This window comes from Solanum tuberosum, unplaced genomic scaffold (assembly GCF_000226075.1).
Source record: "Solanum tuberosum cultivar DM 1-3 516 R44 unplaced genomic scaffold, SolTub_3.0 scf00234, whole genome shotgun sequence".
Taxonomy (NCBI): Eukaryota; Viridiplantae; Streptophyta; class Magnoliopsida; order Solanales; family Solanaceae; genus Solanum; species Solanum tuberosum.
The window spans coordinates 645,531-658,301 of NW_006239168.1; the positions used below are offsets into that span (position 1 = coordinate 645,531).

General features: G+C 35.2%; 1 protein-coding gene across 1 annotated transcript; it reads right to left on the reverse strand.

Annotated features, from left to right (window-relative positions):
• Positions 1–2,308: 2,308 nt before the first annotated feature.
• LOC102599847 (uncharacterized) lies at positions 2,309–8,185 on the reverse strand. Its single transcript, XM_006357277.2, has 6 exons — positions 7,594–8,185; positions 6,769–6,837; positions 6,530–6,634; positions 5,843–5,962; positions 2,891–2,980; positions 2,309–2,802 (listed from the first exon to the last, which is right to left on the reverse strand). The coding sequence occupies exons 1-6, from the start codon at positions 8,098–8,100 to the stop codon at positions 2,686–2,688; spliced, it is 1,008 nt and encodes a 335-aa protein (XP_006357339.1). The 5' UTR covers positions 8,101–8,185; the 3' UTR covers positions 2,309–2,685.
• Positions 8,186–12,771: the final 4,586 nt, after the last annotated feature.

Genomic DNA, 12,771 nt, shown 5'->3' on the forward strand with positions numbered 1-12,771 from the left:
ACATCAAATTTCAGAATGGTTTACTCCATATTTTAGGGTGATATACTTCTAAAGTTACTTTCAATATAGTATATTTATTTACATTAAAGAACAAAAGACAAGTATGTTAATTGAATCAAAATTAAATATATTGTGTTATATATCTCAAAATTCAAAATCATAATTAATTAATAACTCTAAAGCCAAAAATATCATTCTATCTAATTTTTTCTCCAGTTCTAAACCCTTTTTTTTTAACTATGTTGAAATATATCATATGTCCCTTGTCACTGTAATAGCAAACTATGTTTAATGAGATTTATTCATAATAAATTTAATAATGATTTTCTTGAAGGAAAAAAAATTACAAATAGAAGAAGGGTTAATTTCAACTTTAACGTATCAAAAAACTAATTTTTTGAATTGATAAATCACAAAATTATATTTTACATCAGTAAAATGTCAAAACCAAGTCCGAAAAGGATTGAGGCTACTCCACTATATTGTGTTGTGATCTCATGAACTGAATTATGTTGTCTTTCGACCCACAATGCAAATGGACATTGTACCAGGTCAATTTTAGGATGGAGGAACATCTCCGGAATATATTTTATAAAAATTATAACTCGTTGAAAAGTTAAATTTTTGTCATTCAAAATGATACAATATTACCACGTTGGTTAACTAAAAATATTCCACCTCGTTATGGCCATAATTTAAAATTTAAAATAACATTAAAAATATAAATATCTTGCATTAGGAATTGATAATTTGTAAATATTTCTAGTTTTAAGCGTTTTATTTGTTTATAGATAAAAGTATGGTTATGAAATGATGGATTTTTTTAAAAAATTGATAATGCCATTTTAGTTGTCGTAAATTTGACTTTCCAGTTAATTGTATTTTTGAAAGAAATTAATACATAGTTTAACTGTTTATGTATTAATGTAAATTTTGTGTTATTAGTTTCAGGGAAAAAGCATCAATTGGAGGAAAGCTATTCATGTTCCTCGATGCGTCTATATTTAAACTTAAATTATATCCTTAATATATATATATATATATAAAAAAAATCAGAAAACATCTTACAAGTATTTAAGATACGCCAGAAAACTAACACATTCCATAAAAATCAAGTCATCCTTCGTATTTATTATTTTGAGATACGCCAAAAATATTATCGTGAACTTTTTCGGCAACTGAGTTTAGTGTTATGCGAAATCTTTTAATTTGATAGTTTTTTAATTTATTTTTCATGTGATTTAATATTAAAAAATTATCAATTGAAATATGTTTCTTCTCAATTAAATCTACTAGAAGCAGTGTTTGTTGGAGACTTCCAATAATGGAGAATGAAACTCGAATGCGACTATGTGAGACATAATCAGAAATTTGATCAATTCAATATCAGATTGCCTCAAAAAATTATTGATCTAACTACAATTTGACTTTCGAAAAACAGAAAGATAATTAAAAGATCCTAACATTTTTTTGTTTTAACCAGCAATGATGTCCAAAATTTCTAAGTCTTTTTTTCTAAAACTTTTTATAACATGTAATGAAATTATGCAGGAAATTTTTTGTTGATAGGCATGTGAATTGTACGTGTTTTTGTAGTATCCCTTAGTTTTTTTACAATAACTAACAGAAGGATGAAAATTCTTAACTTTCGAATATTTAGAGGATGTTTTTCTGGCAAAAAATATATTTTAAAGCTATAGTTTAAGCTTGGGGTATAGGTTAAGAATGTTTTTGACCAGAAACTCTCTTGTCGGAGAGTTTGGTAGTTTGTCAAATTGCATGCGTTCTCCTAAAAACATTTTGGCAAAGTATCATCTACTACAAAGAAAAACTAAATTCCCAAGGAAGTCTCAAGCATGTCAGCAACACCATATTTTATCTTTATTTATCACATATATTCAGAATATACAAGTCTTTTTTTGAGAGTTGTCTATTGGAATCAACAATTTGGTAGTTTAGTGATATTGGTTATATGAGAGAAAAAAAAGTGTACTTCAACCTCACTTCCACAATTCTCAATTACTAGTTGGCATTACCATACATGTTTTACTTGATTGTTGTGATAGATTTCTCCAATTGATGCTTTACCTATTTCTTATAATTTGACTTTTTTCTTGATGCGATCTAATCATAAAACAATTCTATACTGATCATGATCATGACATACTCGAAAACTGGTTTACTTCGAAAAAGTAGAAATGATATGACTTGTGATACTGAAGAACCAAAACAGATGTTGGTATAGTTACAGAAAAGCAAAAAATGACTGTAAAACAGTTGACAAAATTTGAAGCAAATTACACTGCACTGTAATCCAAATGCCTCCAGCTTTCATAATTAGGAGAGAAAAATTGTTTCGATTGCTTTACCATAATACTGGTTCAAGCTTGCACATTTTCTTGAACTAGAAATACTATGAATTTTACTGCTACATTACCTTCTACCTAAGCTCACCCTAAACCTTCATCCAGTGATCATTTTCACAAGTCATGACGGCACTGATGATGTAAGATTAAGATTCTGAAATTTGGAAGCAGTTGGCTCTATCAGCATTCAGCACCATGAACAATTTTGGATTAACCTGATTGTTTCCTTCAGCTATTAGGGTATTCAATCCGTCCACCTCTTCCAGCAATTCTGAGGTAACTACCACAGAAATATTCGACAATGGTATTAATTGGCCAACTAAAACCAATTTGAAACACTGAAGTCCCTTAGCTTACTAAGATGTCTTTCCATGTCTTGCCTTGTCTTCTTCCACTCTTCTTTCTCTATCACAGTGGTAAAATCATCTCTTTCCTCCTACATTAATATGATGCCCGCTCATCAGAGATGGATAGACAGCGACAATAATACAGAGATAAGAAAGAATTTGAGTAAGGATGCTCACTGATGGTATAATTTTGAATGAGTTCCCGTTATCACGGATGACAAGTAAATCATTCTTCCTATCCCTGCTTTTTCCTCCAGGAACTGTCACCTATTTTTTGGAAAACAAAATCACTTTTTAATACTAACAAAACAATAAATAAAGTGAGAAACCAAAGGCTACAAAGCATTTCTTCATTCTCCAGACCATAACAACAATAAATAGGATAATGATGCAATGAATTTTTACATAAGTGTGTACATCATGAAAACTGAAGTGTTTAGTTTTTTCTTTCTTTTCAAAATTCTTTCTTTTTTTTCTTGGAGAAAGGTGAGGCGGGAAAGAATGGTCATTTTCTTGTCCACTACAGTTTCTTTCCTTTTTATAATAATGCTTACAGTAGCATTATAATAATGCTTACAGCAGCTGTAATAAGCTATGATAAGCACTATTATAGAAAAGAGGGTCTGTGAAGAGCTATTGTCACTGTGCAGTTACATCTGGGACAATATATTTAAAAGTTGTGATAAAAGCTCTATCATTGGATACTAGTAATTACCAACAAGAAATTGCACATCAGACCCATAAAGAAAAGTACGTCAAAATGCAAGCCTATTATAACTGGACTTTTAGGGAGTAGTAGAAATATATATATCAAAGTTATCAATTTCAAATAAGTTTCAGACCTTAAAGAAAGGGCAAGTTACATGTATCTGCGTTGAACAAATTTCGAACATTTCTGATACTCTTTCTTCTGTTTTTCGATCAGAACTACATATCTTCTTAACTTTTTATCATTGAATTCATGTATTTTATTTTATTTTTTGAAACTGGTAAATGTGTGAATTCATGTATTTAATCATTTCAAACCTATACCTTTTCTACACAGACTAATCCTACATACACAGTGCAAAAGGGATAAAATGAAAAAACAACAAATAAATAAGAAAAAAGACGTATTTCTATACTTGTTACACATTTGAAAGAAGTTGAATAATATTAGGGACTGCTGAGAAGGTATGCTATATTTCAAATATTCTTCCATCCAACCTTACCTTTCTCAGGAAAACTATATTTCAAATATACATGTTACTTCCCTTAGACTCGTTACCTTGTTCGACTGAACAATCCAACTTTCATGTTTAATAGTATATAAGATGCTCCGAGCATATTTAGTGACTTTACTTGTTAAGGGCTTTGCAAGGGAAGTCCTGCTATAAAATGCCAAGAAAAGAAACAGAGAGACTGCTAGAAATTGAGTCTTTGTAGCTAGATAAAGAATTGCTAGGAAATATGGATGTGTAGGGGGTTCAGATTCTTGTCTTTTGAACCTAATTTTATGTCTCATTGTGTAGCAGTGATCACTGATTGTGCAACACTCTGCCAATTGAAACATTTAAGAAAAGCACAAGTATGGGACAAAGAAAAATCTTTAATGCAAGTCAGAATTAGCAGTTAGAGAAAGGATAACAGTTTTATGTCCATCTACCAAGCAGCAAAAGTAGAAATTGTGGAGTCCAATTAGAAATATTACGAATAAAGGTAACTGCTGTTAAACAAGGTGTTCTTTCCCACCTAACTATTCTATTAAAATCTTGAGGCAAATCTAAAGAAGAGTACCAAAAAAAAGCATCAAAATTCTCTAATTTGTATAAGAGTCTGTCCTTGTGTTTCTTGATACAACGAAAGCAGCTCCAGATGAATTCATAACACCTATCAGAAGCACTTTCAATGGAGGAGAAGTCAAGAACTAGGAGCTTGCTCTATCGCACTCTGAAGACTATACTTGGGCATCTAACAGACCAACTCAACCAAATTTCCTCTTGCGCGTGCTCAAGGCCACATATCTTTGGCACAATATTCATTTAGTATCGACTTTTCATATGGCTCTTTGTTTGTTGCTCAGATTGTCCAAAATTGTTCGTGCACCTGTGTAGAATCCTCCAAAATGCACTATTTTAGAGGATCCGACATGCACCGTTTTGGCATTTTTGAAGAGGCAGAGCAGCATAGGCTTTTAGATTAATTATAATTTTAGTTCCTAAATCATTGTCTAAACAGTTAATTAACACACACACTCTCCTTACCTTTTCATACTAGTAGTCGTAGTATTACTCAAGGAGTTTCTTGTCCCTCAATGTCACTTATTATCTGTTGTTTCTTGCACTTCGAATATCATATTATTTTGTTGCAGTTCTTTTTTCAAAATGCTTTGACATGCTTTTTATAGTATTTTCCCATGACTTCTTCACTCATGTTATTTCTTTTTTTGATTATCTTTGAAATTATTTCCTTGAGCCGATGGTCTATCAGAAACAGTCTCTCTACCTTCAAGGTAAGGGTAAGGTCTACACTCCACCCTCCCCAGACCCCACTTGTAGGAGTACATTGGATATATTGTAGTTGTTGTTGTACACTCCCCTTTTCAATATAAAAATGAAATCCTTTGGCATTATCAGCAAAGTGGAAATGGCTCTTTTGGGTCTGTTATATGTCAATTTACTCCGGCTCTATTGCAGACAAAACAATTACCCCTTATCAGTGCAAGGCAGCCATACCACTTCCTCTCATCCATAGAACAAAGAAAAAAATTTAAACTTAAATCCTTCAGTTTCCCCCCTTTGCCCCGTACCCTCTTCCATGCTAACTCCTCCTGAATCCTGCACCATTCCCCTTGAACAAAACACCCATTTCCCCAAATTTCTATATTCCTTTGCACTGTAAAATTAAGTCAGAATTGATTGTTGAGCGGTGTAAATTGTTAAACATCTCTTCAAAGAATTAACAATCCAATTTTCTAATTTGACAGCATTGGCACTCCAATTACACAGGCAGCAAATTCAGCCATATGAAAATGAAAAAGCCATGTCCATGAAATAAAAGATAATCACTTCATCAGGCAAGTTATTTGATCAATAAAAAATTAGCTAATCTAGAAGAAAAGGTGTTTGATCAAATTTGTTGATTCCTTACCACTACTTTGGCTCTTGTGATTGATTTGGTTTTGGAATCAATAACGTATATTTCTTCGAAATCAAGAGCAAATTCTGGATCACCTGCCCTGCGATTCCTGTAGTGCTTTGTCAAGAATACCTGCAACAGAAACACACTGATCATACAACCCATAGAATGCAAGATTAAACATTCTTACCTTCCTAACATAGTCTTCATACCAGTCAAGAGGAGATGTCTGGATTAAGTACTTGAATATCATAGTTGTGTGATACAACCATAAGAATTTTGATGAACTTTTTTTCAGGATACATGGATGGAGTACAAGAGATCAGTACACAAGGCTTAAGCAACAAAAATTCCAAAATGATCACCAAAAATGGGTAATAAAGTTTAGGGCCTCCCTCCAAAAACAAATCAAGAAAAAGGATTAAGGAGGAAGATTTGCCTAAAAGCAAAAATAAAGAAAAAGAAGAAACAAAAACAAGAATACTAAAAGTGCCTTTCTTGAACTTTTTCCTTTCTTGTTTTCTTATGTCTCAATGGAAGCTCATCCCATCTCAATGGAAGCTCATCCCATATCCCAGCTTGCATTTTACATTACAATTAATACTACTTCACAAGCTTCATATCTTTAGCAAAATAAACTGCATAAACAGCATATGACAGAACAAATGTCTAATCAGTTGAAACAGAAGACATCAATACCTTCATAATTTCCCTCTCAGATTTATACATGGGATCTCTAGGTGCATCAATGGGAGGCTCTGTCACATTGTAGCACCCATAATCACTCATTGCACACCTGATATACTACATGAAAAAACATATTGTTGATCAAAAAGTTACTTAAACACACTAAATCTATTGTAAGTTGAATCATAAGTACTCAAAAGTAAGTCATACAGCAATCAACATATACAATCATAAACATATAAATACTACACCTTCTGAGGCATTGGTGCAAGAACTCTGGGAATGGCATATATATCAGTATCTGGAGGTGTAACATACATCTGCATAACAAATACAAATGATACTTCATTAGCTAGCACATGCATTGTTAAAACGGTAACGAACATTCAAATTTCACTATCTGAATTTCCTACACCCCAAACTTTGGTATAATGTTCTTTTCATTTGCTGACCTACCCATGTTGAACATACACATGGGTGCAGTAGTACTAGGTGCAATCCTTCAAAATACTCCAAAAACTTTATCAAATTGACAATCCCACCAGGATATATATATATATATCAATTTGCATACCAAATACACACCCATATTTGAGTCCATGTAACATGGAAAGACAAAACCCCATTTCTTTTAAAAAAACACATCTGAGGTGTAATCCACCCAATTGCCTGTCCAGTCCACAAGCACAGGTTTTGCCAATGTAATTATGCTCATAGGTTGAAGCAGATTGGCACCAAGTTTGGAAGCTATTATTCCAATAGTGATCAACAGTACATTATTCCCCTGACTCAGCCTCTAGGTCATCCCTTTTGGACAACCCTGATAACCATTTTATCAAGACAGAAATCAACAAAGTGTTTACATCAATATGCATTCCCAACACCGAGAAACTTATAAGGATATAGAGCAACTATAACCGTTACATATAATACTAGGCAAAGCGCTAAAATGCAGATATTTTATCCATAAAAAGAAACCAAATATGCAATTTCCAATATACAAATGTGCAGATTCTAGTGCTAAGATACTAATGCTCCCAGCAGACAAAAAAAGAGACAGAGACTCAGAATTTAACCTCACGAAAATCATAAACATCGTTATCAGGATCAGGAGGTTTACGAATGAAGAAATCACAATCGAAAAGGCAAATTTTATGAAACTCCTCCTCCTTAATCCTATAATCCACAATTTTCTCCGAATCCCATCCTTGAGTAAACACAAAACTACTGCTATTCACCATCACAATGTCATCATCACCCCTAGCAACAGCTAAAGACATAGCACTACCACCACCTAAGAGGGTATCATAGTCAACATCAAAGTCCTTCTTGTTGTCTGCTTCTTCCACTTCATCTTCGTCCATGTCATAGTCATCTGTACCTCCGCCGTCAGCATCTCCGTCATCGGCGAACACCCTGAAATCCGGTCTTTTTGAGCTCAAACTTTGTTTAACAAAAATGGGGTTGTTGGAAATTGGCTTAGCGAACGAAATGGTGAAAAGGGTCGGTGTAGAAAGTGAAGAAGGTGCAGTGGAGAAGGTTGAAAGCTTCGCCGGAAGCGGCAAGAGGAGACCGGCGCTCATAGTTGTTCGAGAGTGAAGAGGAATAAAGAGAAGTGGGGGAGTGGATTAGATTTGTACTTTTTGTTACTCATATTATGGTCCCTTTAATATCCTAGATTTGATACTTAAGTCCCCTCGAAAGCAGGGATGGCAAAGATGCGGGCGATGTGGGGCGTGTTAAATTCGTACAAAGCTACGAATGTTTCGATCCACCTAACCTTGCCCTGCCACATCTCATGTAGTAAAATTTTTTAATTTTCAATTCGTTCGTCCTCGTCTCATCATGTCCAGCATAGATTCATTCCCCATAAATTCACCTGGTATAAATTGTTTTTTTATGACTTTCTTGCCACTTACTTTGTTCTATTTTTTTCTTTTTATAAGCTTAATATGTTAGAAAAGATTAGCTGAAACTTTTGTAATATAAAATCAATTATAAAAACTTGATTTCTTGATCTTTAGAACTCCGTATGAGCTGATTTTTGTTTCAAATTGCTAGAAATTGTTGGGGTTTTGAGTTAGGATTATTGGGGGAGCATTGTGGGCTTGTTTTGGAGATAATTTCTCGTCCAAAACCTCCTTAGTTATCTCTTTAATGGTGATTTCTCGAAGTTTTAGTGCATGAGCTGTTTCAGGTGGATTTAAGGCTCAGATTGTGCCCTTTTCGGGGCACAGGCTCCTTAGTTGAATGAGATCAATTGACTCCCGGCGTGGGTCTTAAAATGTCATTTTGACTCATTTTTAATTTCGTCTTCAATTATTGCAATTTGGGTGTCAAAATGTCTATATTGACGTCGTGATCATTCATTTGATAGTGTGACAACAATCGGAGGCAGTTCAGAAGGGTAAAGCTCTTGTTTAGTGATTTTGGAGTGCGCGTGATCAATTTTAAGGTAGAATACGACTTACCGATCTTAGATTGAGTTTGAGTTGCTATTTACATGTTATTTAGCTAGTATTATGAGGGTTATGTACCTTTAATCATGTTTAGTTGGTAGAACACATGTGTTTAGCCATTTTTTGGATAGTTTTCGGGAAATTGAGCATGCCTACTTAGTTCACATTGTTGTATTTTACCTTGTTGTATCTATTTGTTTGATTGTACTGATATTGGTGGCTTGTTCTTTGCCTTAGCCTAGGCATAGGCTAGTGTTTGTCTTAGACTTGCTCTTTGGAGCTATTAGGCCTTAGAAATCCCCTGGCTTCGCTTCAGACGACTTAAATGTTAGTAGACTGATGTAGCAGACTTGGTATGGTAGTATAAATCCTTATCTAGGCGACAACTCAACTCGTGTAACCTTTCGTCCATAACTTTCCTTATGTTTATGCCCTATTGGGAGACAATCGGAGTCTAATAGCCATTGTTCGAGGCCCTAATGCATCTCTAATAGTCACTGTTTGAGGCCTTGACACAACTCTTTTAATTTAGCCACGGTTCGAGGCCTTGACGCAATTCTAACAACCCTGATGCGAAGCCCTGACACATTACCACAAGCCATAATTTTGAGTTCGGGTACACTACTATTTGTCAGGTTTGAGTCCTGACATTGTGGTTTCATTAGGTTCTTCGGGCTGCCTTCACCGCTGTTAGAGTCTGAGGTGGGCCGTTTCAGTTCTGAAATACTTCTAATCCTAGCTAGTATTATCTTTAGCTATTATGTGAACTCATCGAGCTTATGGGGGTCCGTTAAGGTTATTTACTTTCCAGTTGCGCATAAGTGTACCTTCTGGGCTTATGGATGTCCAATTAGGTTATAGATATATAGTTTTCTACTTTACTATTTTGTTCCTTCTAGATTTGTGGGCTTTATATTTAAACTTTCTGTTATTGCTATGTTTATTTAACCTCTAGTCACCGTTATTTTTGCGCTTTTCATAATGTATTTACTTTTCCAAGATTAATCAGCTTATGTTGCTTACTGGGTGCCTTTGTTTTGGTACTTATGATACACTCTACATTTGTTTTCTTGATGCTGATCCTAGCACCAGCCGACAACGGTAATTCAAGCTTTCGTGGAGATCTTAGAAGATAGAGGATGTGCTGATGACGTCCTAGTTCGACTTATCTCGATCTATATATTGTTTTAACTAATCTTTTGTATTCAAGGCAAGTCTGTGCTTTTTTGGTCCACTTTTGGGACTTGTATTCTTATAATATCTTTGTACTTTCGTCCACTAGGTCATGGGATTGGATCAGTGTATATATGTTATGATTATGTCATTTTTTCTTTTCTATTGTGTTCTGATGAGTCCATAATTTGGACTCATTTAGGGCTATATTTTGATTGAATTAGTGTCCTCAAATGCATATTTTGTCTCAATATCTGATGTAAATCCTTAAGTTTCAAGTATTTAACTTGAGAGACAAAGCAAGGACGCTATCGAGCAAAAAGGAACAAAGCGACTGAAAGAAGGAAGAAAAGACGGCGTGAAGATCACCTAATGCATTAGGCGAGTCGTCGAATGGCCTTAACCTCGCCCAAAGTTCCAGTGTGCTCAGTCCTGAAGGAAAAGATCAAGTTGGCAATGAAAGGGAGCAACCGGCGCGTCGCCGAACAGTTCCGCGAAGCAGTACTATATCGCCCAATGATCCAAAACGCGAAGATGTTGAAGGCAAAAGCTGAAAGGCGATGAAGCAGACCAAAGGGCGGATCGCCGAGTGCATTGGCGATCCCGACTAACTGCGCTGAGTGATCCTTCGCAACACAAATTTTCAAAACCTATAAATACTTATTTAATTTTGTAGCTTAGTATCAAGTTGTAGAGAATTATTGCTAAGACTTAGTGTAACACCCCGGAAAATGGTAGGATAAACTAGAGCCTCATGGTGTGGGTTAGAGTAACCTTAAAGCAACGACTAGGCTATCTTAGAACTTAAATGGTTAAGGAAGGAGTCTAGGGTGAAGTCTAGGACCGTCAACTACCTAAGAAAAATGAAGGAAAACAAGAATGACCTCAAGATCATTCGACGATGGGCAGTAGCTTCGCCCATGAGCCTTGGCGATGCGCCAAAGAGGCTCTCCTCACCTAGTGGACAGCCTCCTCACTAACCTTAGCTACCGTAACAAAGGGCAAGAAGGGTTGAGGATCGCCCAAAGGGTTGGAGATTCGCCCAACATCCCTCCCCATTGCCTAAGTGAGATGCCCCCTTAGGTGACTTACTGTTAAATTGGGCGAGACCAAGGTACATTAGGCGAGTCGTCTAAGTGCCTTGGTGAGCCAAAGGGTGCGAATGGGCGAGCTTCAGCGTGGAAAGGCTAAAATTTGGAGTTTAATGAAGGGTCTTTAAGGAAATCTTTCCTAAACAAAAACCAACACTTTCTAATCTTTTCCTAACAAATATAAATACTTTTTAGAGTCAAATTCTCCTTTTTTAATAAAAGAAGACCCAAATCCTTTCAATATTTCTCTCTCTAGAAGTTCCTCCATTGAAGAACACCAAGAACTTGAAGATTAGGGTTCAAACTCCAAGATTTTCACTCCAATTCGTGGGCAAGGCTTCAATTAAGGTATGGGGATCTTGATTCATGGATTAGTTCTCCATGAAGCCCTTCAAAACTCTTATTTTCGAAATTGGTGTCTTGACTAAAAACTAGGGTTTCTATTCTATCCATGGGTTCATCCTAAAAATGTATTCATTATGTTATTTGACTTATATCATGGATGAATTGTTGTTAATTGGTGATTTCTAATTGTAAGAATCCCCATGAAACCATGTGCACCCCATTGACCCTAATTTCATGAATGTTAGTGAAGGTATTGATGCAAGATGATTACTGAGAATTGTATCTATGATTATTTAGTTGTTGAACCTTGTTTCCTCATGCCTATTATAGTATCTTTAGGCGTAATTGTAATACTTGATTCATGACCTTTAAAGGGGCAAATTTCTAGGGTTATGTACATATTAAGGAATGTTGTACATGAACTTGGGATTTACTTGAAAGGTAAAGGTTCTATGACAATGGTGCAAAGTGAGGTATTGGTGAATGTTCTTCTTCCCTTATCCCTTACATTTGATGTTGTATAAATTGCTTAGAATGATGTTAATGTATTTTTTTAATTGAAAGTATAGTTCTCATGAAGACACTATGAATGTTAATGTGAAAGTTCTACTCACATACAAGTATTGATTCTAGGTTGAAAGTGCATTATCACCTTAATGAATCTATGAGCAACTTATTGAATTGTATTGAATGAAGGGTTGAAAAAATCCTTCACACATGTAGATACAATTGAGAGACTAATGATATTAATTTGGGAAACAATACTAAGCACCGAGTGGATACGACCAATGAGGAAAAGACCCTCCCGTTAATGCAAGAGGTTGGGTCATCTTAGTAAACTCATGAGATGGGGACTTCTCCGTTAATGCAAAAGGTAGGGTTCCTAAAAGCAATCTCCCTACCCCATAAGTATGTGCCAACATAGGATTTAGCTAGTGGATCCACCTTATAGCTATATATTTAGTTCTACCTTAGGCAAGTAGAACACCCTTTTTCGGTGTAGGTTTAGACATCGGATTCCATGTAGCTCTCATGGTCTATGTCAGTTATGGTTGTTCTTCCCTAGATAATGAGTTAATGAATGAAGCATGAACTACTCTATAGCTTCTTAGTAAGGTTACTAGGTAGGAGTGGGGGTATGGGACTTCACTTTTACATTGCACTAGTAAACTTGGTAGGATGATAT

What these genes read in the sequence shown, in the direction of transcription:
- LOC102599847 (XM_006357277.2), bottom strand. Translation starts at nt 8,100, where the DNA reads ATGAGCGCCGGTCTCCTCTTGCCGCTTCCGGCGAAGCTTTCAACCTTC. An exon ending in TTGCACCAATGCCTCAGAAG is followed by an intron (nt 6,635 to 6,768) that starts GTGTAGTATTTA and finishes TTTTTCATGTAG; the next exon opens with TATATCAGGTGTGCAATGAG. An exon ending in CATTCAAAATTATACCATCA is followed by an intron (nt 2,803 to 2,890) that starts GTGAGCATCCTT and finishes ATATTAATGTAG; the next exon opens with GAGGAAAGAGATGATTTTAC.